The sequence below is a fragment of the Halteromyces radiatus genome (genome assembly GCF_025201355.1).
Source record: "Halteromyces radiatus strain CBS 162.75 chromosome Unknown BX664scaffold_6, whole genome shotgun sequence".
Classification (NCBI taxonomy): Eukaryota; Fungi; Mucoromycota; class Mucoromycetes; order Mucorales; family Cunninghamellaceae; genus Halteromyces; species Halteromyces radiatus.
The window spans coordinates 1,357,241-1,382,213 of NW_026251692.1; the positions used below are offsets into that span (position 1 = coordinate 1,357,241).

The 24,973-nt window shown below is 34.0% G+C and overlaps 9 protein-coding genes across 9 annotated transcripts; 7 read left to right on the forward strand and 2 right to left on the reverse strand.

The window, feature by feature from the left end:
- Positions 1-37: 37 nt before the first annotated feature.
- Positions 38-6,156, forward strand: BX664DRAFT_175921 (CPSF A subunit region-domain-containing protein). The gene is made up of 15 exons (XM_051540010.1): positions 38-363; positions 459-644; positions 712-792; positions 879-1,042; positions 1,106-1,249; positions 1,326-1,948; positions 2,000-2,382; positions 2,453-2,594; positions 2,683-2,849; positions 2,917-3,675; positions 3,760-4,317; positions 4,379-4,852; positions 4,971-5,418; positions 5,550-5,835; positions 5,912-6,156. The coding sequence occupies exons 1-15, from the start codon at positions 115-117 to the stop codon at positions 6,102-6,104; spliced, it is 4,857 nt and encodes a 1,618-aa protein (XP_051398376.1). The 5' UTR covers positions 38-114; the 3' UTR covers positions 6,105-6,156.
- Positions 6,157-6,290: 134 nt separating this feature from the next.
- On the forward strand, positions 6,291-6,989 carry BX664DRAFT_300595 (40S ribosomal protein S28). The gene is made up of 2 exons (XM_051542347.1): positions 6,291-6,300; positions 6,616-6,989. Exons 1-2 carry the CDS (start codon positions 6,298-6,300, stop codon positions 6,817-6,819), a joined length of 207 nt encoding a protein of 68 aa, XP_051398377.1. The 5' UTR covers positions 6,291-6,297; the 3' UTR covers positions 6,820-6,989.
- A 48-nt stretch (positions 6,990-7,037) lies between these two features.
- Positions 7,038-8,529, reverse strand: BX664DRAFT_300599 (S-methyl-5-thioribose-1-phosphate isomerase). Its single transcript, XM_051542348.1, has 3 exons — positions 8,451-8,529; positions 7,872-8,397; positions 7,038-7,792 (listed from the first exon to the last, which is right to left on the reverse strand). Exons 1-3 carry the CDS (start codon positions 8,455-8,457, stop codon positions 7,186-7,188), a joined length of 1,140 nt encoding a protein of 379 aa, XP_051398378.1. The 5' UTR covers positions 8,458-8,529; the 3' UTR covers positions 7,038-7,185.
- A 342-nt stretch (positions 8,530-8,871) lies between these two features.
- Positions 8,872-12,509, forward strand: BX664DRAFT_387621 (transcription factor S-II, central domain-containing protein; the record flags this gene model as incomplete). The annotated part of the gene is made up of 4 exons (XM_051549396.1): positions 8,872-9,721; positions 9,792-9,868; positions 10,366-10,418; positions 10,500-12,509. The coding sequence occupies exons 1-4, from the start codon at positions 8,946-8,948 to the stop codon at positions 12,507-12,509; spliced, it is 2,916 nt and encodes a 971-aa protein (XP_051398379.1). The 5' UTR covers positions 8,872-8,945.
- Positions 12,510-13,519: 1,010 nt separating this feature from the next.
- On the forward strand, positions 13,520-14,952 carry BX664DRAFT_338208 (uncharacterized protein). The gene is made up of 3 exons (XM_051546390.1): positions 13,520-13,732; positions 13,910-14,402; positions 14,479-14,952. The coding sequence occupies exons 1-3, from the start codon at positions 13,714-13,716 to the stop codon at positions 14,861-14,863; spliced, it is 897 nt and encodes a 298-aa protein (XP_051398380.1). The 5' UTR covers positions 13,520-13,713; the 3' UTR covers positions 14,864-14,952.
- A 663-nt stretch (positions 14,953-15,615) lies between these two features.
- On the forward strand, positions 15,616-16,684 carry BX664DRAFT_316476 (cytochrome b-c1 complex subunit Rieske; the record flags this gene model as incomplete). The annotated part of the gene is made up of 4 exons (XM_051542720.1): positions 15,616-15,814; positions 15,950-16,376; positions 16,456-16,580; positions 16,647-16,684. The coding sequence occupies 4 exons, from the start codon at positions 15,616-15,618 to the stop codon at positions 16,682-16,684; spliced, it is 789 nt and encodes a 262-aa protein (XP_051398381.1).
- A 342-nt stretch (positions 16,685-17,026) lies between these two features.
- Positions 17,027-19,596, forward strand: BX664DRAFT_338212 (uncharacterized protein). Its single transcript, XM_051546391.1, has 3 exons — positions 17,027-17,772; positions 17,859-18,017; positions 18,122-19,596. The coding sequence occupies exons 1-3, from the start codon at positions 17,076-17,078 to the stop codon at positions 19,564-19,566; spliced, it is 2,301 nt and encodes a 766-aa protein (XP_051398382.1). The 5' UTR covers positions 17,027-17,075; the 3' UTR covers positions 19,567-19,596.
- Positions 19,597-21,132: 1,536 nt separating this feature from the next.
- BX664DRAFT_249667 (uncharacterized protein) lies at positions 21,133-21,306 on the forward strand (the record flags this gene model as incomplete). Its single annotated transcript, XM_051540282.1, has 1 exon — positions 21,133-21,306. A coding segment is annotated over one exon (174 nt), but the record flags the coding sequence as incomplete, so codon positions are not given.
- Positions 21,307-23,927: 2,621 nt separating this feature from the next.
- Positions 23,928-24,863, reverse strand: BX664DRAFT_338218 (uncharacterized protein). The gene has a single exon (XM_051546392.1). The coding sequence runs from the start codon at positions 24,807-24,809 to the stop codon at positions 23,976-23,978; it is 834 nt and encodes a 277-aa protein (XP_051398384.1). The 5' UTR covers positions 24,810-24,863; the 3' UTR covers positions 23,928-23,975.
- Positions 24,864-24,973: the final 110 nt, after the last annotated feature.

Consider the following 24,973-nt stretch of genomic DNA (forward strand, 5'->3'; position numbering starts at 1 on the left):
TTTTTTTTTTTTTTTCTTCTTTCTCCCCCTTTATATATATATATGTATATATAATATATATATATATATTTATTAAGTTTTATAAAACAGACTTTTCTTATTTATAGTTTTAGAATGTCTGCTTATACTATATATAAAGAATTGTTTCCTCCTCAGACAATAGAACACGTTGAACAAGCTCAATTTACAGCACCTGGAATAACTAATATTATTGTAGCAAAAGCTTCTTTATTACAAATATACAATTTGATTGAATACATTCCTGAAAAACAACAAGATCAAAATACCAATAATGAGGAAGATAACGATGATGCTTTGAATACAGAAACTTCAAATCCTATTGGTGACAAAGACGACGATAGTGTAAGTAATTACATATATATATATATATATATGGAAGTTATAATTCTTATGCGAACTATCTTTTTTTTTTTTTTTACTTTAATTCTACTTTTTAGACTTTACCTTATCCAAACTTAACACCTCTCGACAACGATATTGCTTCAACGAATTCAGCACGATTGGAACTGGTAGCGCAATATAATCTCAATGGGACAATCACTACTATGGGTGTCATACGTACTTGCTCACCTCGTGGAAAAGAAGGTTGTGACAGTTTACTGTTAGGTTTTGAAGATGCCAAGGTAAATTCAATACTATTATTCAATAAAAAATATTTATTGAATCTATTTTTTTTTTTTTTTTGTATAGATGTCTCTACTTGAATGGTCTCCTGCAACTAATTCTATCACTACAGTTTCTATACATTACTACGAACGTGAAGAACTCAAGGTACATATATATTATTATGTATTATTGTAATATTCATTTTTATACTTACTCTTTATTACTATTTTTTTTTTGTTAATTAACCTTAGAAAGAACATTTATCTAATACGTTCACACCTTCGCTTCATGTCGATCCTCAACAACGATGTGCGATTTTGAATTTTTATAATGATAAAGTAGCTGTATTACCCTTCCGACAAGCTGATCAATTGGATACTGGAGGTCAAGATTATGATGAAGATGATCCATTACAGTAAAGTTTCAACGTATATTATTAGAGCAAACAATAACTTTTAACAATTCTTTTTGATGATAGGAAGCGACCTTACTTACCTAGTTTTATCATTGATCTACCTTCTATTGACAAGAATGTGAAAAATGTGGTGGATATGGTATTTTTATCGGATTACTATGAACCTACTCTTGCCATTCTATATCAAGCAAAGCAAACATGGACAGGGTAAGGGATGAATTTCTTTTTTTTTTTTTGTTGGGTTTACTCATGTGATACTTATATTCTGATTCTTACGATATAGTCGACTAGATGAAGACAAGGATACCGCAAGTATCATGGTGATATCATTAGATTTGACTGAAAAGGTATATCCTGTGATTTACTCTTTACACCATTTACCTTACGATTCACTTCAACTCGTGGCCATGCCAAAGCCTATTCATGGTATGATGGTAATTTCTGCTAATGCTCTGTTATACGTCTCTCAAGGATCACCAGGAGTAGGCGTTGGTGTCAATGCCTATGCCAAATCAACAACTGCTTTTCCAAGCATGAAATATGATCCAGCCACTGTCAATCTCGGTCTTATTTTGGACGGTGCACGTGCTCTTTATCTTTCAGAAGGTGTATGCCTTCTTTTTCTTCAAAATGGCGATTGGGCAATAGTGCAATTTGTGCGTGATGGAAACAAGGTGGTTGGCCTTCAAGTGACACGTCTTCCTTTTGGTCAAATTGATGTCATCACTTCCGATAACAAGAATACACGAAAACTCGAACATCAATATACTCCCGTTGCTTTGGTGCCTACATGTGTTTGCAATGTCAAGGATGGAGATTATTTCTTTTTGGCAAGCCGTGTGGGAAACTCTTTATTAATCAAATGGAGGGATAATGGTCAATATTTCAATACCAAAAATTCAACAGGTGAGATAGGATGACATTTGTATTCATATACTAATTTTTTTTTTAATTTAGATCATGGTTATACTTTTCGTGTAGTGGATGAATTATTGAATACGGGGCCTATTACTGATATGGTAGTTGGTGATATAGACTTGGATACTACTTCTTCAGAAGAAAGCAATACAACGGCACCGGAAACGACGGCAGCATTATTACCTGATGTGGAACTAGTGACAGCATCTGGTTATGGCAAAAATGGAGCTCTATGTATACTACGACGACATATTCGGTCCAAATCTTCGTTTTCTTTTGATCAAACTGATTGCCAAGCCCTTTGGACCATAAAGCATAGAACCAACGATGATGATGAGTTGGAGGCAGATATAGCGAAGAATATGGCATTCAATAGATCATTTGACAAGTTGTTATTTATCAGCAAATCCAGCAGCACTCTGGTAAGTTGAAAGAAAAATTTCAATCAGAAAACATTTATGCATTCCATCATCAATTTTTTTTTTGATATAGGTTTTAGCAGCTGGTGATGAATTACAAGAACTTGAAAAATCTGGATTTTATACCAAAGGACCTACTGTGTTAGTAAGCACTTTATTCAATCATACTCGTATTGTACAAATTCATGAAAAAGGATTATACCTTCTTACTCCTGGTAAATTATATTTTGATTTTGAAATGAGAAGTGGGCATGAATTAACCAAAAGTTTTTCGATTTTTTTTTTTAATGCATGGAATTCAAGGTGGCAAACGACTCCAATCGATCCCTGTGAGAGAATCAAGAATTGTTGAAGCAAGTGTACATGATCCCTATATTGTACTGGTTTTAGAAAATCAAACGATAATGACGTTACAGTGTGATGCCACTACAAAGGATATCATCTATGTTCCTGTTCCTTCATCTTTGAACGTAAGTTGAATCACAAACAAAAAGGAGATGGAATATTGATCTTTTTTTTTTTTTTTTTTGTCAATAGAAACCAAAAAATATCTACTCAGCTTCTGTGTTTGCCGATACTTCTGGACTCTTTACATCTATCAAGAACAAAAAGGAAATCATTGCTACTATGAAACTTCAACAAGCAATAACTCACAAAGACAAGAAACGAAAGGCAGAAGAGGATATGGCACCAAATAAATCAAAAAAGTTACATGGAGCTTCCTCCGCAATAGTGACATCTATTACAAACAAGGATGAATTCGACGAAATAGATATGGATTTATATGGTGATTCAAGCGATGAAAAGGATACCAGCATGACGATAGAATCATCAACAGATGCAACAACGCTGAATATGAATATGACAGATGATGATGAATCTCTTTATGGAAGTAGCACCACAGGAAAATCACAAGAATCTCAACATAAACTGCAACAAAATCAAATCTCTCGCAATAGGAATATAATTGATGAAGCCAATGTCAGTATGATGGGGGGTATCCAAGAAACAACATGGCCGATGACCTTTTGGTGTGTGGTTTATACCAAGACGGGCGAACTGACATTGTATAGTTTACCAGATTTACAAGAATGCTATCATTTCCCAAAATTAAACCTATTACTCAATCTGGTCACCGATTATCCAGTACATGACAACTCCAACAACAAACCAACTGAATCAGTATTTTTGTCTCAACAAACATCGACAAGACTAGGTGATGCAATTGGCACTATCAAGATTAAGGAATTCTTATTGACAAACATTGGCAAGGAAAGGAAAGATCCTCATTTGGTGGTAAGAAAGCAGATTAAAGACTAGCGAAATCATATTCTTTACTATTTTGACTTTGACACTGATTTATTCTTTTTTACTTTATAGTTACGCACATCAACCGGTGATATTATCATTTACAAAGCGTTTGAATTTATACCAACCGCCGACAATCTTTTAGTGAATGACGTTGAAGTTTGTACAGATGCACAACTGGAGGATTATGAAGGTCGACTGGCGTTACGATTCTCACGGGTACATCATGATTATATATCAAGATATCGTATTGATTATGAATTACTGAAGGAACAAGAACTGGAAGCTCAAGCACAAAAAGAAAAGGAAGAACAGGCAAAGCTAGTAGTAGATTTGGGTATTGATGATAATGATATGCTAGGAATCGATGGGGAAGGCAAGAAAAGGAAGAAGAAAAAGAAAAACAGCAGCAATTCTACAAGTAAAAGACGCGAACGTATGCTCTCTCTATTTATGGATGTGTCTGGCTATTCTGGTGTCTTCGTGGCTGGTCCCGAACCACTCTGGTTGATGTCTTCAAGCAAAAGCTTTGTCCGCGTGCATCCTATGAAAACTGATCGTCCTATTCGAGCCTTTTCTCAGTTCCACAATGTCAACTGTTTACATGGATTTATTACTATTGATATTGACGTAAATGAATAGAAATCAGTAGATGACATATAATAACTTACCACTTATTTTTTTTTTTTAGTCAAGAATTCGACTATGTACTTTACCCAATGAAAACACTACATATGACATGGATTGGTTGGTAGAAAAAATACCATTGGGACAAACGGTACACAAAATCAAGTATCATCCAACGATGCGTGTTTATGGTGTTCTTGTATCAACAGCGAAGGAGGCCAAAGTGGGTGGACTCGGACATGGTGGAGATGAAGAAGACACAGTATCAACAACAGACGGCGCTACAACAGCAACGGAACATAAAATGGACGATCGCGAACCTGGAGCATTCCTTCCAAAAGTGGATCGATTCTCTTTATTACTGATATCGCCTGTGACATGGGAAACAGTGGATCAAGTGACATTTGATGAATTTGAACAAGGCCTCTCTTTGGAATGTGTACCTTTGGAATCAAAACAAACGAGTTCAGGACGAAAGCATTTTTTGACTGTTGGTACTGGTGTTTTACGTGGAGAAGATTCTCCTATGAAAGGTGCTGTAAGTATCATTTCATAAGTATATATGCAAAAAAAAATCACATAAAGACAACCAAATATTCATCTCCTTTTTTTTTTTTTTTTTTTGTTATTACTATTATTATTTATCTTTTATGTAGATATATGTATATGAAGTCATCGAAGTCGTTCCAGAACCAGATAACCCTCAAACCAATCACAAATTCAAGTTTTTACATAAAGAAGATGTCAAAGGGGCTGTGACAGCGATGTGCGATGTCAGTGGACATTTGGCAGCTTGTATTGGATCGAAAATGATTGTTTGGAGTTTTGAAGATAATGAAAGTTTGGTAGGTGTGGCATTTATTGATGTTCAGATTTATGTTACTTGTATGTGCTCTATCAAGAATTTTATTCTCCTTGGCGATGTGCAGAAATCCATTTGGTTTTTGGGCTTCCAACTTGAACCTGCGAAACTGGTATTACTTGGCAAGGATTATCAATCTTTTGAAGTAGGTTCAGTGAACTATATTATCGATGACAAATCTTTGTATTTGATGGTGGGGGATACGGATGATAATTTGGATATCTATCAATATGCTCCTTACAGTAAGTATATAGATTTGAAATTTTTTTTTTTTTTTTTTTTTTTTTTTTTTTTTTTTTTTTTTTTTTTTTTTTTTTTTTTTTTTTACAATTCTGATTCCATTTTGTTTTTTATTTTATTTTATCTTCTAAAGATTTACAATCCATCGCTGGTCAAAAATTAATGCGCCGTGGTGATTTCCATGTGGGGTCTCAAGTACGAACTATGATCCGGTTACCACAAATTACAATCAATAATATCAATGATAACAAGACATTCCAGTATAGCCGACGTCATTTTTGTCTTTGTGGATCATTTTCAGGAAGCATCAGTGTGGTATCTCCTATTCCAGAAAAGACATTCAAAAGACTCAATACTCTCTATGGACAATTAGTGAACAGTATTCAACATGTAGCAGGATTAAATCCAAGGGCATATAGGTAATGAAATGTACAAAGAAATTATAATCGATCATTTGTGTTAATTCTCTTTTCTTTTTTTTATTATTATTGATAGACTTATCAAAGGATCAAAACAAAGAATGGCATCTAATCGAACCAAGGCAGTATTGGATGGTGATTTGATTCATGCCTTTGCTGGGCTGGCGGTGGATCGACAAAAAGACCTAACCAAACAAATTGGAACCACCGTACCAAGAATCATGGAAGATATTGTAGAAATTATGGGAATTAACATTGATTATTTTTAGACTTATTATAGTATACATGTTTGAAAATAAACGAAATTAAATATCATTGTGATTTTTTTCTTTTTTCTTTTTTTTTTTTTTTTAATTACACGCATTTTTGATAGATGATTGTTTTCAAACTCAGTGTGCGGTGTAGTTTAGAGCGGTTGATAGCTATTCTTGCTTTTTCCTTCCTTTCTTTATCTCCAAAAATATGGTGCGTATACATAAAAGGATGAAACATTTGGGATAGTGACATTCGATCAATAGGAACCACTCAACAATGAACGAACGAAATAAATGGATGGATGTGTTGGATATAGATGGGCGGATGGATGGATGGATGCAATTTTGTAAAGTAGGCAATGGGAAAATGTGGGGCAAGTTGGGAACCATATTGATCATGCTGAAACATTCATTGTATTGGTTCATTCATTTAGACTATGGGGGGAGATGTTTATTTTTGATATGAAAAAAAAATATAGAATAACTTATGTTAACCTTTTTTTTTTATATATATAAAATTGTTTAGGATTCACAAAAGACTCCCGTCAAACTCGCTAGAGTGATCAAGGTTCTCGGCCGCACCGGTTCTCGTGGTGGTGTGACTCAAGTTCGTGTTGAATTCATGGATGACACCAACCGTAGCATTATCCGTAACGTTAAGGGTCCCGTCCGCGAAAACGATATTCTTTGCCTCTTGGAATCCGAACGTGAAGCTCGTCGTCTCCGTTAAATATCATAAAACTATAACAACAAACGACAGCAATAACTATAACAAACGACCTACATCATGACATCAACAAAGATCGATCTAATGGTATTCTCCTTCTTTTTTTTGATGACATTGTAATTCTCAATAAAATAAAATAAAAAAGGTCAATCCTGTTTTTACTTTGTTTGATTATATATTTTCCAAGTGTGATGTTATTGTTTGTAATATTCGATAGGGAAGTCATAAATACATTTGTTTTTATTTTTTATTTTTTTTATTATTTTTATTACATATATGGGATGATGATACATAGATATCTATATATACTATACTACTTTTAAAATATAAATATACAACAAAATTAGTAGCAGAAAACGGGTAGATAAATCAGGACAAAAGGAAAGAGGTCATGTCGAAAGCTTCACCAGATTTTTTGACAACAACACCTTTTTCAGTCACAATGGCAGAGATCAGTTCATTTGGAGTGACATCGAAGCTTGGGTTCCATACACCAATATGTTGAGCAGCGGTACGTACAGTGGTAGGCGTAGGCTTACCATCCACCAGACGAATACCAGTAACATTAGTCAATTCTTCTGGAGGGCGTTCTTCAATCACAATGTCTTCGCCAGTCTTGGTATTAAGATCAATAGAAGTAGAAGGAGCAGCGACAATAAAGAGAATACCATGATGTTTTGCAGTAATGGCGAGTTGATAGGTTCCGATTTTGTTAGCAGTATCACCATTGGCAGCAACACGATCTGCACCTACAATAATGGCTTGGACACTTGTATTTTGATTGAGTAAAGCGGATGCCATGGAATCACAAATCAAAGTCGCAGGAATCTTTTCATATACTAGTTCATAGGCTGTTAATCGAGATCCTTGATTGTAGGGACGAGTTTCAGTACAATAGGCATGTGTCAAATCACCACGAGCATGTAAATCACGAATAATACCCAAAGCAGTTCCCCATCCTGCTGTAGCTAATGATCTAAATAAAATATAAATATTTTATATAAAAATAAAGATTAAGATATAGGCATCTATTTTTTTTTTTTTTTGGAACTTACCCAGTGTTACAATGAGTTAAAACACTAATGTCCTTATTGTTTTTAACATTCTTGATAATAAAGTCAGCACCATGTTTACCAATATTCTTGTTATCTTGTACATCATCCACTAACATTTGTTCGGCAGCTTGTACGTATGTTTGAACCACAGAAGAGGCAGTAGCGGAATCAATGGAAGCAGCTTGTTGATTAATAGCACTCAACTTGTTAGCAGCGTCGAATAAATTGACAGCAGTAGGTCGAGAAGTTTTCAAATATTCCAAAGAGTTTTCTAAAAAAGTGAACGCAGTAGCAGCAGATTGACCAAATTCACCTCGGGCATGACGTGCAGATACATCAACAGCTAAAGATAAAGCAGCTACAATGGCAATAGCAGGAGCACCACGAGTCTTCATTGTCTTGATAGCAGCATGACCATCTTCAATAGTTTTGACTTGTTCATAAATAGTTTCGTGAGGAAGAGCTAACTGATCCAAAATTTCTAAATGACCTGGGGTATACTTGATAGCTTCCAAAGTAGTATTTTCTATAATGAAAGATATTAATCATTATTTTTCATTTTTAATATCTATTACTTACCACTCATGCCTAACTAATAATAATAACTAGAAAAGTTAAAGAAGAAAACAAAGAGAGAGAGAGATAAGGGAACAAAGGCAAAAAAAAAAAAAAAAAAAAAAAAAAAAAAGAGTACTCTTTCAATATCCGCTTCTAAAGGGGAGGGTGTCACAATCTCTTTCCTCCTTCTTTTCTTTCTCAACAACAAACTGTCTGCTTACTTCAACGCTGTATATCCTGGATTAGTCAATGCAGTAATTGCTAGCCCTTGAGCTAGAAGGAAGTTTTTAATTGTAAGTACATACTTCATATATCTTACAGTGATCACTCATCAATTCTTTTTTTAAACACCGTTTTTTTTATAGTCCTAATATTTAGTCCTATAAAATCTACGTGGTGACTGGTTGGAATTTTTTTTTTCTATTTTTTTTTTTCTCTCTTTCATTTTTTCTTCCCATACTTTTCTTTCTTTTCCTCTTATATTATTTTTTTTTTTCTTTTTTTCCTTTTTCTTCAATGGATATTGATGATTATTTGAATCTTCAATCCCACTCAGATGGTTCAACCCAGGAACTACAAGATATTACGTCTCCCACTCATGAAAATAGTAATAATAATAATAATAACAATAACACGATTAATTCTACACCAACAACAACAACAACAACATTTCCTTTGGTTCCTACCTCATCTTCTACATGTTGGAATGACTCTCTAACTCTGGATACTTCTGAACAGGATGATACCCGATTATTTGATAAACCGTTACCGAATATGGATCAATTTCTTTTTGCTTTTGGTGACAATGCAACTAATACTGCGGTTAACTCTGATGGTTCTCCCAACTGGCATCTTTTGACACAATCTCAACAACAACAACAAGATCCTTCCATTACACAAATGCCTTTGAACAGTTTATCTTCCAATAACTTACCTGATTTCTTGGCTCCCCATTTCCTTACTTTGACATCAACTCCAATGACGACGACTTGTCCTGATACGATAAACGCGACCATGGTGGAAAATAACAAACAACAAACAACTTTACAACCAGCTACAACCTCGATAGAATCCCATCCAGTGGAAAATGAAGGAATGGTGACACGATCTAAACGACTACGTACAGATAGCAAATCATCTGGAGATGCAACTGTGGTACAAAAGCAACAATCATCACCAACGCCAGATCCTCCACCTCCTGCACGAAAGAAACGTGGTAAAAAGTTGTATTGTATATGTCAACAACCTTATGATGGTCAACCTATGGTTCAATGTGATGAATGTCAAGAATGGTAAGAAAAGCAAAAAAAAAAAAATATCTTGTATTACTTGTAATTAATCTTTTTTTTTGTTTTGTGATAGGTTTCATTGTAGCTGTGTGAACTTGGATGCTGACGAAATAGAAAATGTGGATTGGATATGTGACAAGTGCAAATCAGGTAATAATCAAAAAATAATATGGAATAGTCTAGGCGGCAATAGCTATGTTTATTTCTTTTGTGAAGCAGGGAAATATGGATTAGTACATTATATCAAACAACATATAGATCATTGGAATGCGGTATGGGTGTACAGGTTGTTTAGTATATTATGGTGATAAAAAGAGAAAAGGTTTATCTTTGTCGTATAGTTTATCATTGTATATAGTTGTCTCCATTTTATAATATCTTGTTATTTATACCTTCTTTAAATATATCCTCAATATTATCACCATTCCCCTTGTTTACTTTTATTATCGTTATTATTATTGTCTTTATGATTTTTATGGATTTGGAAAAAAAAAAAAAAAGGATGGGGAGTTTACACCATATATGTCCGTTGTTAGCCTTACTTGGGAAATAAACTGAACGATATTGCTTGCCTTTTGACTAAAAGATATATGTGATCATGATGTATGTGTTACTGATATATTCTTATTGTTATCGTCCTTATATAGATGAAACCCATTCAAATCGCTCAAACACCCCAATGGAACCAGATGAAACTAAGGTAAAAAAAAAAAAAAAAAAAAATTTCAAATTCACAACTTAATTTTTTTTTTTTTATCTCTCTCCTTTTTTTTTTTTCAAGACAAAAACACGAAATGCTCGACATCAAAACAAATGTTTATTATCGTCATGTAACAATCAAACTCGGGCTGATTCCTACTGTAGTGATGTCTGTGCTCGTTTAGCAACTGCTCCTCATTCCTCCAACAAGTCTAGTACAAGATCAGTACCGACAAAGCGACAAAGACCAACAGACAGTGAATCCTCCAAAAGCGATATTGAAGTAACAACAGCAATACCAGTTACATCCATTAAACCGAAAAAAGAATCAAAAGCAATGGTAATGGATCCCATCCGCAAAAATGTGGTCAAGAATCTTACAACAACAATGACTCCCATCCTTGATGAAATAACTGATCAACTACCGGAAGAACTGGCTCAACAAGTATCAAATGATCCTATGAAAGCTTCTGAATCTTTGGCATGCAAGATCGAAGGGGCCCTCTATGATTATCTTGGTGAAAAGGAACCTCATGGTGACACGAAAGTGTGTGGATCACGTTACAAGAATAAGGTACGATCACTGTTATACAACCTCAAGGATAAGGCAAATCAAGACTTTCAAATTCGTGTGGTGAGTGGGGATTTGACGGTGGAACAGCTTGCACAAATGTCGTCAGAAGATATGGCCAACCCTGAATTACGATCCATGTCAGAATCCTTACGTGAAAAAAGTATCAAGAACTCTGTCCTCAAGATTGAAAATATGCCCATCATCAAAAAGACACATAAAGGTGATATTATCATGATTCCCAGGAAGGATGAATCCTCTTCTTCTCAATCCAATCAACGACAAGAGTCATCTTTAACACCAACAGCAAATGCACTTCCGAAACTAACAACAGCAGGGATCAACGTGGAGAAAACTGACACTCATCAAACCGGAAACATAGATAGTTTACCTACATCAGCGAAATCATCTACACCTCCTACACCACAATCCGCAACTAGTCATGCTCCTTTGGCAAAAGATGCTATGGATGCTATATGGAAACAAATAGGTATTGATGCAAATGGATCACAACAAAAAGAACACGAAGCAACAACAAAAAAATCATCGGTGGATTTGGAAGCTTTACTTGGTGATGAAGAGAACGACGAACAATTATATGCTGGTGATGAAGATAATGATATGGAAAATAACAATAGTACATCAGTATCAACAACAATAGCTACTATTTGGGATGGACGCGTGGAAATGCCAGATGTATGTTCTTTTGATGCTACAGCTCTACAAATTGGGGGACGAAAACTAACCAAAGAAGAATGGCAAGATATACTACCATCTACTATGTATATTGAAGGTCGACTTCGAGTAGACAGTGCTACCAAATACGTATCAAGTCTGAAGCAATCTACCAGTCGGGAAATTGTACTATTGCGAGTGGAATGTCAAACGTCATCTTCTTCATCGAATGAACGGCATATGCAAACCTTACTCAATTACTTCGAATCTCGAAAAAGATATGGTGTGGTGGGACATAACAAGACGAAAATCAAGGACTTTTATTTATTACCTCTATACAAGGATGAAAAAATACCTGATTTTCTTTCCGCGGTTATACCTATGGATGATCAAGAAAAGAAATTTGATACTGATATCTTTTTAGCTGTCTTGGTCATTGGAAAACATCATCAACAACAATCGGCATCCGCTACACCTTCAAACCAGTGGCAACAAGAACAGCATCAACAACAGTCATCATCTACATCGACTTCTCATCATTGGCAACAACAACGTCAGTATCAACGTTCAGTACCTGTTCCTAACCAGTGGCAACAATATCATCATCATGAACCTACTTCTAATCAATGGCGTCAACATCATCAACAGCAACATCAACCTAACCTTCAACATTCCATTCCCTCCACCTTGTCATCATCATCATCAACATCAACATCAACATTTGTAAACAACAATCATGTTAATCAGTTACCCTACCATCAGCAACAACAACAACAACAACAACAGCAACAACAACAACATTATTCTTTTTATTACCCATCTCATCCACCTTATTATCCTGGATGATATATCTGTAGATAGTGATTATTATTGTTTATCCATTCTGGTTCAATAAAACATATACTTTTCTTTTTATTTTATTCTATTTTTAAATTATCAAATTACCATGATTTGTGATATTAGTATCAATATGATTCCGGGGTAATCAGTAAACTCAACAGTTTAAATGATGTAGTCTATTCCGAGGATAAAGAATATAGAAGGTTTTGCTTTTTGACCACTTGTAAAAACTAAATAAAATAAAAGATACTCATGCGATCTCAAGAATGCTAGAAGAAAAGATAGGAGGGTGATTATCAGAATATCCATTAAAGTGCCTTAACTAATCTTTTGGGGTTGTTTATGCAAAGAAAAGAAACAACAATATCATCATAAATATGTTGGATTGTATTTATCTCCTCTCCTTTTTTTTTTTTTTTTACTCTGTTAAACGCCATCATGGATGAAGAGATCAGGTCATTTTCATTTTTATGTCTCGTTACGATAACTTTTTTGCATTGAAGAATGGTCTAATCGTAAAAAAAAAAAAAAAAAAAAAAAAAAAAAAAAAAAGATCCTGCTTCTTTTATTTTGAGCTCTAAATCAATCTTGTTTTTTTTTATTTGATTTTTCTTAGCTTTCTTTACTATTTATTATTATTATTATTATTATTATTATTATTTTATTTTCTTCATTATCTTTATCTGTCATACTAATATACATTTCCTTTTATAGACATAGGAAAAAAAAAAAAAGGATGATGGTAACTTTTCATCCTAAAAAGGGAGAAAGGACGCAATCAATAAAATGGAAAAGATAATTCTGTTGTTATTATTTTCGGAAAAGCTTTTGCAGCAATGATGATGGATGACGATCATGAGGGATAAAGTTTGAATTTTTTTTTTTTATTTATTATATACTTCCAATCAGAAATTTTATCTAATCAAGTGTGTAGTGACAAAGAATTGATGTCGTCCACCCCCTTAAGCTGTCTGACTTGAAACTGATGGACTACACTAATTGATTGACTGTACTTTTAACTCCTTTCATTGAGAAAAATCATCCCCGATACATTTAAAAATGTTCAAACTTTCGGTTCTTTTTTTATTTATTATTATTATTTCTTTCTTTCCTTTTTATTTTTTTTCTTTCCTTTCTTTTTTGATTATTCAAAACATCATTTATATTCTTAATATTTCGTGCTCAACATACTTACTATATCCACGTAATCATGCTTCTATCGTGTTTTGGTAATCAAAAAAAAACATCATCGAGAAAATAGGAATTTCAAAAGGAGAACAAAGTGTGCATAATAAGTGAACTATCCCTTATTATTTTTGATGATTCCTTTTTGAAATATCCCGTCCCTTCAAAAAAAAAAAAAAAAAAAAAGCCATCCTCACCCTGATTTTTTTTTTTAATTTTAGCGTTGCCATGGAAAAAGAAGCGGGGTGCTCGATCAAAGTCAATCATCATGCCTAATTTGGCTACTTCTGAGCTTGCATCCCTCTCCTCCGTCTCGCTACCATTATCTACTACACGAAATAACAACAACTTCGATACCAACGTCACCACTAGCATCAACAATAGCAACAACAATAGTAACGATGATGATGATGATCAACACCTTGATAACGATGATTATAGTATCAAACCAGCACATCCAACAACTTTGATGAAATCAAAACGAATACCATTACATCCACCATGTTATCCTCACGAGGTATCATCACATATCACTCCACGTCATCCATCTTCAGAAAACTATACCGTCAGACGCCATTACACTATTGAAAAACGGGAAGAAGAAGGAAAGGAAGATTTACCTCCATATGAATGCACTGTATATAAAATGGGCTACATGATGATCAAAACAGAACTAGAAGGACCAACAAAAAAATCGAAAAAAAGATCATGGAGGTAAGAAAGGAAAGTAAAAAAAACAAAAAAAAAACAATGATATATAATAGGATCAACTGAAACAGATTTACCATAGGAAGCTGTATATGGTATTATGGGGTACTACCATCCGGGCGTACAAAACCACACCGTTGACAGAATTGGAAGAAAAAAAACCAGTATGGTGTTATTCTATGCAAGATGCAGAGGCTGGCCAAGCATCGGATTATCGTAAACGACGCCATGTCATTCGCCTTCGTATTCATCAGGGACCTCAATTTTTGATACGAACCAAAGGAGAAGACGAACAACTGGGTTGGATCGAACATTTACAAGCTTCAGTCAATGTCAGTTTGGATTTGGATCAACGAAAAATGCCACAATTTATCACCTCTTCCAGGCGAAGAAGACGAGCAAGATTAAATCATGATAGGAACTCACCTCATCAACGTTATCATCAACGTGAAGGCGCTTTGATTTGATCCCCTCTCCTTTTTTTTTTTTTGGTTTGATTTGTTTTGTTAGATTATTAGATTCATTTTTATCAAATAAAAAAAAAAAATAAAAGCTCTCTTTTAATATAATAACAATCATCCTGGTCCCACATCTTCATTTTTTGTATATGTGTGCCACCAACATGTTACCCATGCAAATACCTATTTTTATCCACTCCCCCCTTTCTTCAACTACCATGAAATCTATCCATCAGTTATGAATACAATCATTATCCCTACAATCATTATCCATACAATCATTATCCATACAATCGTTACCCATACAATCGTTATCCATACAATCATTATCCATATAATCGTTATCCATATAATCGTTATCCATACAATCATTATCCATACAACCATCATCCATATAACCATCATCCATATAACCATCAATCCATTTACGAATTTATTATCAACCCATCACCCAATATACTTTTGCCCATTACCCACCAACAAAGTAGCTTCTACGTTACTACTAGCTCACAACTAGTTTTATGCTAATATCTACGTACCAAATGAACGAATGAGGGTGACTGAAATTGAAATACCGATGGATTTGACCGAGCCATCTCATGATGATGACGAAAAAAAAAAAAAAAAAAAAAACTGACAAGGCTGAATCAACCTGGCGGGGGTCAATAGTTGAGGAAAAAGTTTTTTTTTTGTCTTTTTTTTTTCCTCTGTTTCTCTTTGAAAAAAGAATCCCTTTCTGTACTCCCCACTCTTTATCAACTATGGCTTCTTTAACACGCTCTGTTGCGTCTGCCATTGCTAACCGCTCTTATAACAATGTCCCTGCCTCAGCTTCCGCATTGCGACACATCTTCCACGTTTCTTCTTCTCAAGACGACGAACATCACTCCCAACAAAAATCCAGCATTCCTGTCAAACAACGATCTGCAGGCGGTTTGGTGAATACTTCCTACGTCAATGGTAAATAATACAACGTTTTTAAATATTTGTTTTTCGGACATGTGAATAGTCCTTACTTTTGACCATTTCTTTTATTAATTAATCTTTTTTTTTTTTTTTTTTTTTTTTTACCTTTTTCTATTTTTTTTTTTTCAGCTGCTCCTACTCAAGCCTTCTCGTTACGTCGCAACCACACTACCAATGTCCCTGACTTTTCAAACTACAAGAAGCAAAATTCTAGTGCTGATACCAGCCGTTCTTTTGCTTACATGATGGTTGGTACTACTGCTTTGGTATCTGCTGCTGGAGCCCAAGCTACTGTATCCGATTTTTTGGCTAACATGTCTGCTTCTGCTGATGTGTTGGCTTTAGCTAAGGCTGAAGTTGACCTTGCTTCTATTCCTGAAGGTAAGAATGTCACTATCAAATGGCGTGGTAAGCCTGTGTTCATTCGTCACCGTACTCAAGATGAAATCGCTGAAGCCAACCAAGTTAACGTTCAAGAATTACGTGATCCTCAACAAGATGCTGAACGTGTAAAGAAACCTGAATGGTTGGTGATGCTTGGTGTCTGTACTCACTTGTAAGTTGTATCAAATATATGTATTATGTTGATAGTATTCTTATCCTCTATTTTCTTTTATTTTTTTTTTTTTATTTAGGGGTTGTGTACCTATTGGTGAAGCTGGTGATTATGGTGGTTGGTACTGTCCCTGTCACGGTTCCCATTACGATATCTCTGGTCGTATCCGTAAGGGTCCTGCTCCTCTTAATCTCGAAATTCCTGGTAAGTTCAAAAAAAAAAAAAGGGATCGATTTTTTCTATACGAAACTGAATTTTTCTTTTATATAGAATACAACTTCCAAGAAGACAAGCTTATTATCGGTTAGATTATTTCAATTTACAAATAAAAAAGATATACATATATATTTTGGTTTTTATTATCCTTTTTTTTTTTTTTTTTTTTTTAATACATGTTGATGATTGATGTTTATAATTTTACACTGATTGATCTTCACCCAAAGTTTTTGTTACTAAGGTCGGTAGGACAAAAAAAAATCACGCTTTATTATTTGAGCACACCGCCCCCTCTTGTTCTATTTTCTTTCTTTCCGCTTTTTTTTTTATTATTCATATTTAGAGTGGAAAGACGTGACCATCTGTATTTACTTTCTATATGATTAGTTGACCTGTATATCTTTTCTTTTATACCTTTCCTTGTTTTTCTTTCTTTTTTTTTTTTTTATATATTGTATATCTCTATCTTACTACCCCACACCCATGGATACCTCTCCCATCAATCAGTCTTTTCCCCAGAACGCTCCATTTAGACAACCTGTTACCATTTTACATTTTGTCTCATTGACTTTAGCCTATCTCATTTTTTATCCCTATATATTTACACAAAAAAGTTCAAAACATGCTCATAAACGACGTTGGATAGTTCTCTGTCTTGGTTTTTCTTTTGCCTCGGTTGGTTCCGTCACTGGCTGGTTCATACAATATTCTCCAACCTCTTCTTCTTGGGCAAACTTGCTTCACATTATTTTAGGACAAATCTTGTTTATTTTATCAACTCTTCAAACTTTCTTGGATTACACCAGTACTGATCTCTTATGCCATCGATTCCAAGATACTCATTATCACCAACAGCAACATGAACAGCAACACTCAATACTGTACAATATATTTTCTTGGACAAATCATATTCCTAAATATGCTATTATATTCTTACAATGGATTATACTGTATTTAGGTTATTTTCATTTGATATTCAGTATTCTTGTTCTGACATCAACTTGCAACTCTTTGGCTCAATGTTGGTTATCTCTTGCTACAGGAACTGGATTTTTAGTTTATGGGTCTTTGATCTTTATGCACCTTGTCAACATCATATCTCTACCTCGCCGTGCTTCCCCTGAACATTATGAAGCTCTCTGGATTTTTTTATGGGGATGTCTGTCATTTTTTTTGTGGGGTAAGAATTGTCAAGGGAAATTCAAGCTACTATGCCGGAATAAGATCATGCCATTGAATTTTTTTTTTTTTTTTTATATATTATAGATACAAATATCCTTGGATCATCATGGAAGGCGATTCATCTTGGATTACTTTGGACTACTGGTGGTTTACTATCGTTAATGGTAAGCCTTCAATCTTGGTCACCATTTTTACAAAAAAGGAATATTGTCAACAGTGTCATTATTTGTCTCACTGGAAAAGGTAACGATTCATTCTTTAGAATTTATATATAGATTGAACGGTAAGTTACAGAGATAATTGACTGTTAATTTTTTTTCTTTCTTTTTTTTTGTTATATTATACAGCGATTCTATCTGCAATTCCTGTTGACGATACGTATGTGATGGAACTTCATTCGACTTTGGGATATGTATGTATTGTTGGCGGTATGGCTAGATGTATACAAATCACATTTCGAAAGTCACCTGTTGATAATCTACCTCGACTATATTCACGTGCTTCTGGTGCTTCAGATGAGAATTGTGATGACGATATTTACGACGATGACACATGTGTAGATGAACTTGATATTGGACAACGACGAGCGAATGATTTTGAAGCTACTTATAGACAATTAGTTGGAATGGAATTATCATCATCATCATCAACGACTTCCTCATGTAAACATCAATCTGTATATGCATCCATCACGATGGTGTGTGGATTGATTTGTTGTTTTATGGCTATTTCTGGCGGTTTTCTTTTTATTGGAACAACAGTGGATTGGATGGAAATCATGCAATATTACATCAATGATCCAAGTATCTATGTGAATCTTTTGTTGGCGATCTCTTTTATTTGGCTTACTTATCTTTTGATTCTGTGCACACTTTACAAAAATAACACAACACGTCCTGGAAGTTATGACTATTTGGATTTGGCAACTGGAGATTATTGCGAATTACCATTATCATCGAAAGCAACGTCATCACCAAACAGCTCATTTGATCATCATAGGAATAGCAACATGATGACGACCTCAACATCATCTTCATCAACACCAATTGACAATCAGCAACAATCCATGTTTACTTCTATACCACTTCTACCATTGAAACAACATGCATCGAATCGTTTATCAGGGTCCAATAGCAACGGAACAACATCATCTCCTCCACCCATGCGACCAAGTCAATATAGAGCAAAACGACGATCTTTATTAATTTCCACCGGTATGCAGAACAACAATCAACAGGATAATCGGACTCGACGTACATTATCAGCATCAAGTCATACAGGTGTTGGTGGCATATTACCAGATGAAGTATTGGGTGATTATTCGTTTTCTCCGACTGTTCTCACTGCTACATCAGCCGTTGAAAATACATCCATTCAACTCAGCAATGATCATCCAAGATGTTCATGGCGATCAGGATCATCATCATTATCATCATCATCTATATCATCATCTTCATCATCATCATCAGCATCAACAACTGGAATAGTATCATCTCCAAGAATTAGTTCGTCTACAGTCAGGGCAACGACAACATCGACGAACAGTATTGTAACAACAAGCACTTTATCACATCGTGACTCATGGCAACAAGTACAACAACATGACAATGATCATCAAATTGAAAGTGGAAAAAGACAATGGAAAAAATCAAAACAACGACGTACAACCAATACAACTAGTTTTAGCAATGATGAACAAGATGATGAAGTATCTTCTAGTGGATCATCAGACGATCGTAGTCGAAAAGGATATTACTCTAGTGAACGGAATAGTATAGTTACATTTTTTTGATTATCAATAAAGAAATTTTTTTTTGACTAATTAGAAAGACTTTTTGTGTGCTAAATAAAGGTCGCCGATCAATGACCGGTTCCAAATCATTTTATATATATTTTTAAAAAACAGCTGTACTACATTTCTATTGAAACCCGAAGCCGGTGATACGGACAAATCCAATACCGATTTTATTTTCTTTGTTTCTTTTTTTTTTTTTTTTTACTATCTTGGATGTTTTTTTTTTCTTTCTCCTTTTTATAAAAAAAAAGGGATCGTCATAAAAAACATGGCAAGAAAAAAAAAAAGGATGATCTTTTTATCTATTTTTGTACTCACATTTCCTCCCCTTATTTTCATTAAAACGATCGACTTTGCATTTCTTTTTTCTTACAATTAGAACACATTCGGACCTAAAAATCCGATGACTTGATATGATTTTTTTTTTAGTCGCAAAAAAAAAGTCGAGGCCTGAGTTAAAGTATAAAGGAAAAAAAAAAAAAAAGGAGTGAAAAAAACATGCTAGTGGATGATCATTGATTGGCTGTAGAAACGACCCACGTTAGATTTACATCTCCGTCTATGTAAAAATAGCTAAGGATCGTCTTTTCTTTTTTTTTTTTCTCTTTTCTCCTTTTCTTTACTCTCTCCAATTCCCTCTCTTTTATTATTATTTTCTTTTTCTTTTTCATCTTGTTTTTATAGTCTTTGTCATTGTTTTCTCCATTCCTTATATACTTTCTCTTTCTGTTTCTCTCTCTCTCTCTCTTTTTTTTCTTTCTATATTTCTACTTTTTATCCAACTTTGTCATGTCCTCTGAAAAACCAACTTTACCTTCTATTCAACTCATGTTAGAAGGTGCTAGTATTGATTCAACTACAACTAGAGTTAACAAGTCAAATCATCGTAGAAATGCTTCAGATGTAGTAGGTCATATGGAAAATTTGTCACTCTCTACTCCTTCCCCTGTTGAACCTAGTACAACAAACAATACCACCACCTGGCCTACTCCTTTTCGTCCTACACCTTTATATCAATACCCTTTTCAAAACCATCGTTCAGCTCGTAACCTACACTCTCGATCTTTTTCAGATTATACTCATCCTTATGTTACTACTCCACCACCAACTTCTCATCATCAACAAACCAATGGTTTATTGACTCCTTATCAGCAACAACATCGCCGAGCAATCTCTACCAGTACTTTGGATCTCATGATGCAACATACTTTACGTCCGGACTCTTATAACAAGGATAATAATACTTCTATTCATTCTACTACTACTCCTCCTCCAGCTCTTCAACCTTCTTACTCGACTTCTACTTTACCTCAAAGTCCTACTCTCTCCATCAAGACTCCTTCTAGCGTGGACGAACAACATCTGTTTGATACTGATGAGGACGATATTCATCATCGGGATGATGAACGATTCAACAATGATAGTAGAATCAAACAACAATTATCTAGTGGAAAAGTGATGATGATGGCTGGTTCTACCTCTACCACTACTACTACTACCATCACTACTTCGACAACTACCAACAACAATAACAACAATAACAACAATGGAAAAGATAACAACAAATATCAATGTCCATACTGTCAAAAGGGATTTTCAAGACCATCATCATTACGTATTCATACATATTCTCATACCGGTGAAAAGCCGTTCACTTGTCCTGAACCCAACTGCGATCGGTCCTTTAGTGTTCAAAGCAACATGCGGCGTCATATCAGAGTACACAAGTTGAATGGGCGACATTTGAAAATGAGACGATCTCCTCCTCCTATTAAACCCTTGGCTGCCAAACCTTCATGGATGAATGGAACTCAAGATGCTTTACCACCTCATTGATTTTTTTTTTCTTCTCTTTCCCTGATGACCTTCCCCCCTTTTTTTTTTATTGTTTTACATATACTATTATTATACTTTTATTTACTGTGTTCATATATTCCCATTTTCCCACCCATTATCTCTCATCTATCTTTTGCTTTCACTTAGTTTCGTTGCCCCATACCTTTTATTACTCCTTTTATTACCTTTGTAATACAGTACTTTTCTTCCTTATTATCCGATGTCCCTTCCAACCAAATCTATTCTTTTTTTTTTTAATATATACACTATTATATATATATATATACTATTGACAATTCTTATCAATAAACAATTGTTTTACAAAGTGCTTAGACCAAAAAAAAAAAAAAGATTTCAAAAATATAGTTGTATTATTTGACATCAACTAAAAATAACCACTACTCGAACAATTTATATCACATTGAAATTCTAACAATCATCCAATATTCGATAATTTTGATGAACTATACCAAATATTTATATTTCACAAATGTTGATTTGCACCATGAGGACATGCCTTTTTTTGATCAAAGAAGAAGGAAAATAAAATTTGAGTAACCATTCTGAACGATCACGTTTCATGATATATTTTTTTTCTAGTCGCCGACTTGCTTTGCATCAGATTGAATATCAAAAATTAGGAATAAAAGAAAAATATTGATCCCATCATGAAAACAATCTTCTATCTTTTTTTTTTTTTATTCTCCAACGATAATGATATATATATATATGTAAATATGAATGGAAGAGTTGTATCCTAGCTTCCTGTGACACAAGACTACCCTGAATGGGTTTATTTTTATTTTTAATTCGACTGAGTTCATCCTTTTTGATTTTATTCTCATACTTTTTGCATGATTTCCAAATAGTAAATATGTTCGCGGTGATAGGAAGACCAATATCATTGAATTAGGCTAATCCATTATCAACATCATCATCTTTTAGGATGCTTTTCTTGATCATCATTTGTTTGATTGATTCGTATTACCATCATTCCTCATTATTATGAATCATTCGATACTGCTCATCAAGTCAATTCGATGTATCATTTTTTTTTCTTATGTCAAAAATAAAGGCAAAAAAACAAAACTTTGAATGCCGCTCTCTTCCAAAAAAAAAAAAATCTAGAACGGAAAAATGAGAAAATGAATCTCTTTCTCTTCCTTTTTTTTTTTTTTTTTTTAATACCATATCACTCTTTTTTGAAATGTGTAAGATACAAATTGAACTTCTACTTAAAAATATTAAACCACCATTAATATTTCTATTTTATTAACACAATCTATCTTTTTAGGATTCTTGTCACCCTATACATATTATCTTCCCTCCTTTTTCTATACTTTCTTATAAACTAATTGATATTATTTGTTTTGATTATCCCTTTTATTGTGTACAAGTTTGTGAATAGGATTATATCAATATACAACTGGATAGATATGTAATAGAATATACGAACAACAAAAGTGGATGTACAACTGGATCAAGTAGTTGACTACGTAACATCAAAAGTATCTTTTTAATTTGTTTTTGTTTCCCTCTTCTGTTGTTATTCTTTTAGTAATATTTAGTATCAGTCTTAGCTTAGTGTTTATTATTGAATTTACATCCTACTTTAATAAAGTCATATTCATTATTATCTTCACCACCTTTCTGTTTATTATCTCTAGTATCATTACACATATCATCCATCATCAATTATAGGAAGCATCGTAACGGAAACCATCATAAAGTCATAATCGTATTCTTCTAGACGTATCGTCGATATCATGAGATCATATGAATCGTTAAGTTGTTAATGATGATGCAGGAAAAAAAAAACATGCTTAGCGTAATGTTTCGTCAACACCCCTTTCAGGAAAGGACCCTTTTTGGTCAATCCGTAATGAACGCCAAAAAAAAAAAGGAAGCTTAATTCCAATCTCAGTCTATCTTTTTTCAAAGAACAATGTCCATTGATCACAATTGATTCTTTATTTAATTTGACATAAAAGATCTATTTACCTTTTTATTAAAATGATCAAAAAAAAAGTACCTTATTTAATGATGGGAAAGGGGGAGGATGCATGTCAAACCAGCTTGAGGGAAGAAAGCAAAACAATCTAGCCACAATGATTAAGCCTCATGCATAAACTAAAAAAAAAAAAAGAGAGAAAATGAAGTATCACATGAAAGAAAACATTTGATCAAAGCCCTTTTTTGTATATGTGCATGTCCAGTTATATAAAAAAAAATGACATCCACTTTCTTTCTATCCCAACATAGTAAATCAAGGAACCAATCATCACATTCTACCATTGTCCAACTCTAAAAAAGACATACACCATGCATCTTATAAAAAAAAATTTTATTGATAAAAAAAAGTTATGCAGTAAAAAAAAAAAAAAAAAAAGGTCAAGTGAATTTCCCGTACAATGCAAATGCTGAATAAAAGTAAAAAAGAAAAGAAAAGAAGAAATACTAAACTAAGTAGGGTATGGAATAAAAAAAAAAAAAAAAGGAAAAATAACTACAAAAAAATTATAAACTAAATGAAATAATAGGCATTAACTAAGTAAAAAGTAAAAAAAAAATTATGAAATATTTATAGGTTTTGGAGCCAATCGAACAGCCATGACCAAACCATCAGTAGCACCACAGACAATCGTATCTACAGGTTGATATATGTTTTTTGTTTCATCCACGATCCAATCAAACCGAATACGAGCAGTGACATAATGAGACTTGGCAGCCATACATTGAGCTTCGACCACGACACGATCATGAGGATGGACCAATTGATAGAGTGATTTTCCAAGACAATCTTCACTTTGGACACCCAAAACATTGGAGATCATATCACTAACATATACCACATTCATAAGATCCGAATAACGATTGAGTAATAAATAGAAACGCGGTTCTTGTTCATGTTCCACTTGAGACTTGCTGTTCCAACGTTGTGAGACCTTAAGGCTATACTTCATACTATCGTTTAAATCTCGGGGTCGCCATGGAAAAGAACCCATAGATGCCAATTCCAATTCACCATTGGGTTTCACCACAAATGCTTCATCCACGCTGTTCATTCGTTGCCTATATCCCACTGATTCCGGATCATAAACCCAATTGGTTGTCACCACCGTGTCGTAACAATAATGAACCACTGTTTGCAACATAACATAACTACCATTCTTATGTCGAAATCGATAACTAACCATGGAGCAGAGTTTTTCGTTCATGACATTGGATATATGAATACGTTCTAAAGAAGGGATTTGTACCGGATCAAAATAACCATACACGGGTTGTCCAATGAGTTCATCTAATTCCCAACCAAGAATTTCAGTTGCTGTTTCTGATACATACTTGATGCAACAAAGTTCGGAATTATCATAGGTAACAATAAAACTAAGGTTACTTGGCATTCCTTAATCTGGAATGATCTCAAAAAAAGCAGGGAAAAGAAAGAAAGAAAAAAAAAAAAAAAAAGGGATTTCTTTATTTTCATTCTCCCCACGCTCAGTTAGGTAAAATTAACCAATAAAAATTAACTTTTTTTTTACTGTTGTCAACACAGTGGTAGATAGTA

What these genes read in the sequence shown, in the direction of transcription:
- BX664DRAFT_175921 (XM_051540010.1), top strand. Translation starts at nt 115, where the DNA reads ATGTCTGCTTATACTATATATAAAGAATTGTTTCCTCCTCAGACAATA. An exon ending in TAGGTTTTGAAGATGCCAAG is followed by an intron (nt 645 to 711) that starts GTAAATTCAATA and finishes TTTTTTGTATAG; the next exon opens with ATGTCTCTACTTGAATGGTC. An exon ending in ATTATACCTTCTTACTCCTG is followed by an intron (nt 2,595 to 2,682) that starts GTAAATTATATT and finishes ATGGAATTCAAG; the next exon opens with GTGGCAAACGACTCCAATCG.
- BX664DRAFT_300599 (XM_051542348.1), bottom strand. An exon ending in TTAACTCATTGTAACACTGG is followed by an intron (nt 7,793 to 7,871) that starts GTAAGTTCCAAA and finishes TATTTTATTTAG; the next exon opens with ATCATTAGCTACAGCAGGAT.
- BX664DRAFT_338208 (XM_051546390.1), top strand. An exon ending in TCGAAAAAAAGATCATGGAG is followed by an intron (nt 14,403 to 14,478) that starts GTAAGAAAGGAA and finishes GATTTACCATAG; the next exon opens with GAAGCTGTATATGGTATTAT.
- BX664DRAFT_338212 (XM_051546391.1), top strand. Translation starts at nt 17,076, where the DNA reads ATGGATACCTCTCCCATCAATCAGTCTTTTCCCCAGAACGCTCCATTT. An exon ending in TCTGTCATTTTTTTTGTGGG is followed by an intron (nt 17,773 to 17,858) that starts GTAAGAATTGTC and finishes TATATATTATAG; the next exon opens with ATACAAATATCCTTGGATCA. An exon ending in TATTTGTCTCACTGGAAAAG is followed by an intron (nt 18,018 to 18,121) that starts GTAACGATTCAT and finishes TATATTATACAG; the next exon opens with CGATTCTATCTGCAATTCCT.
- BX664DRAFT_338218 (XM_051546392.1), bottom strand. Translation starts at nt 24,809, where the DNA reads ATGCCAAGTAACCTTAGTTTTATTGTTACCTATGATAATTCCGAACTT.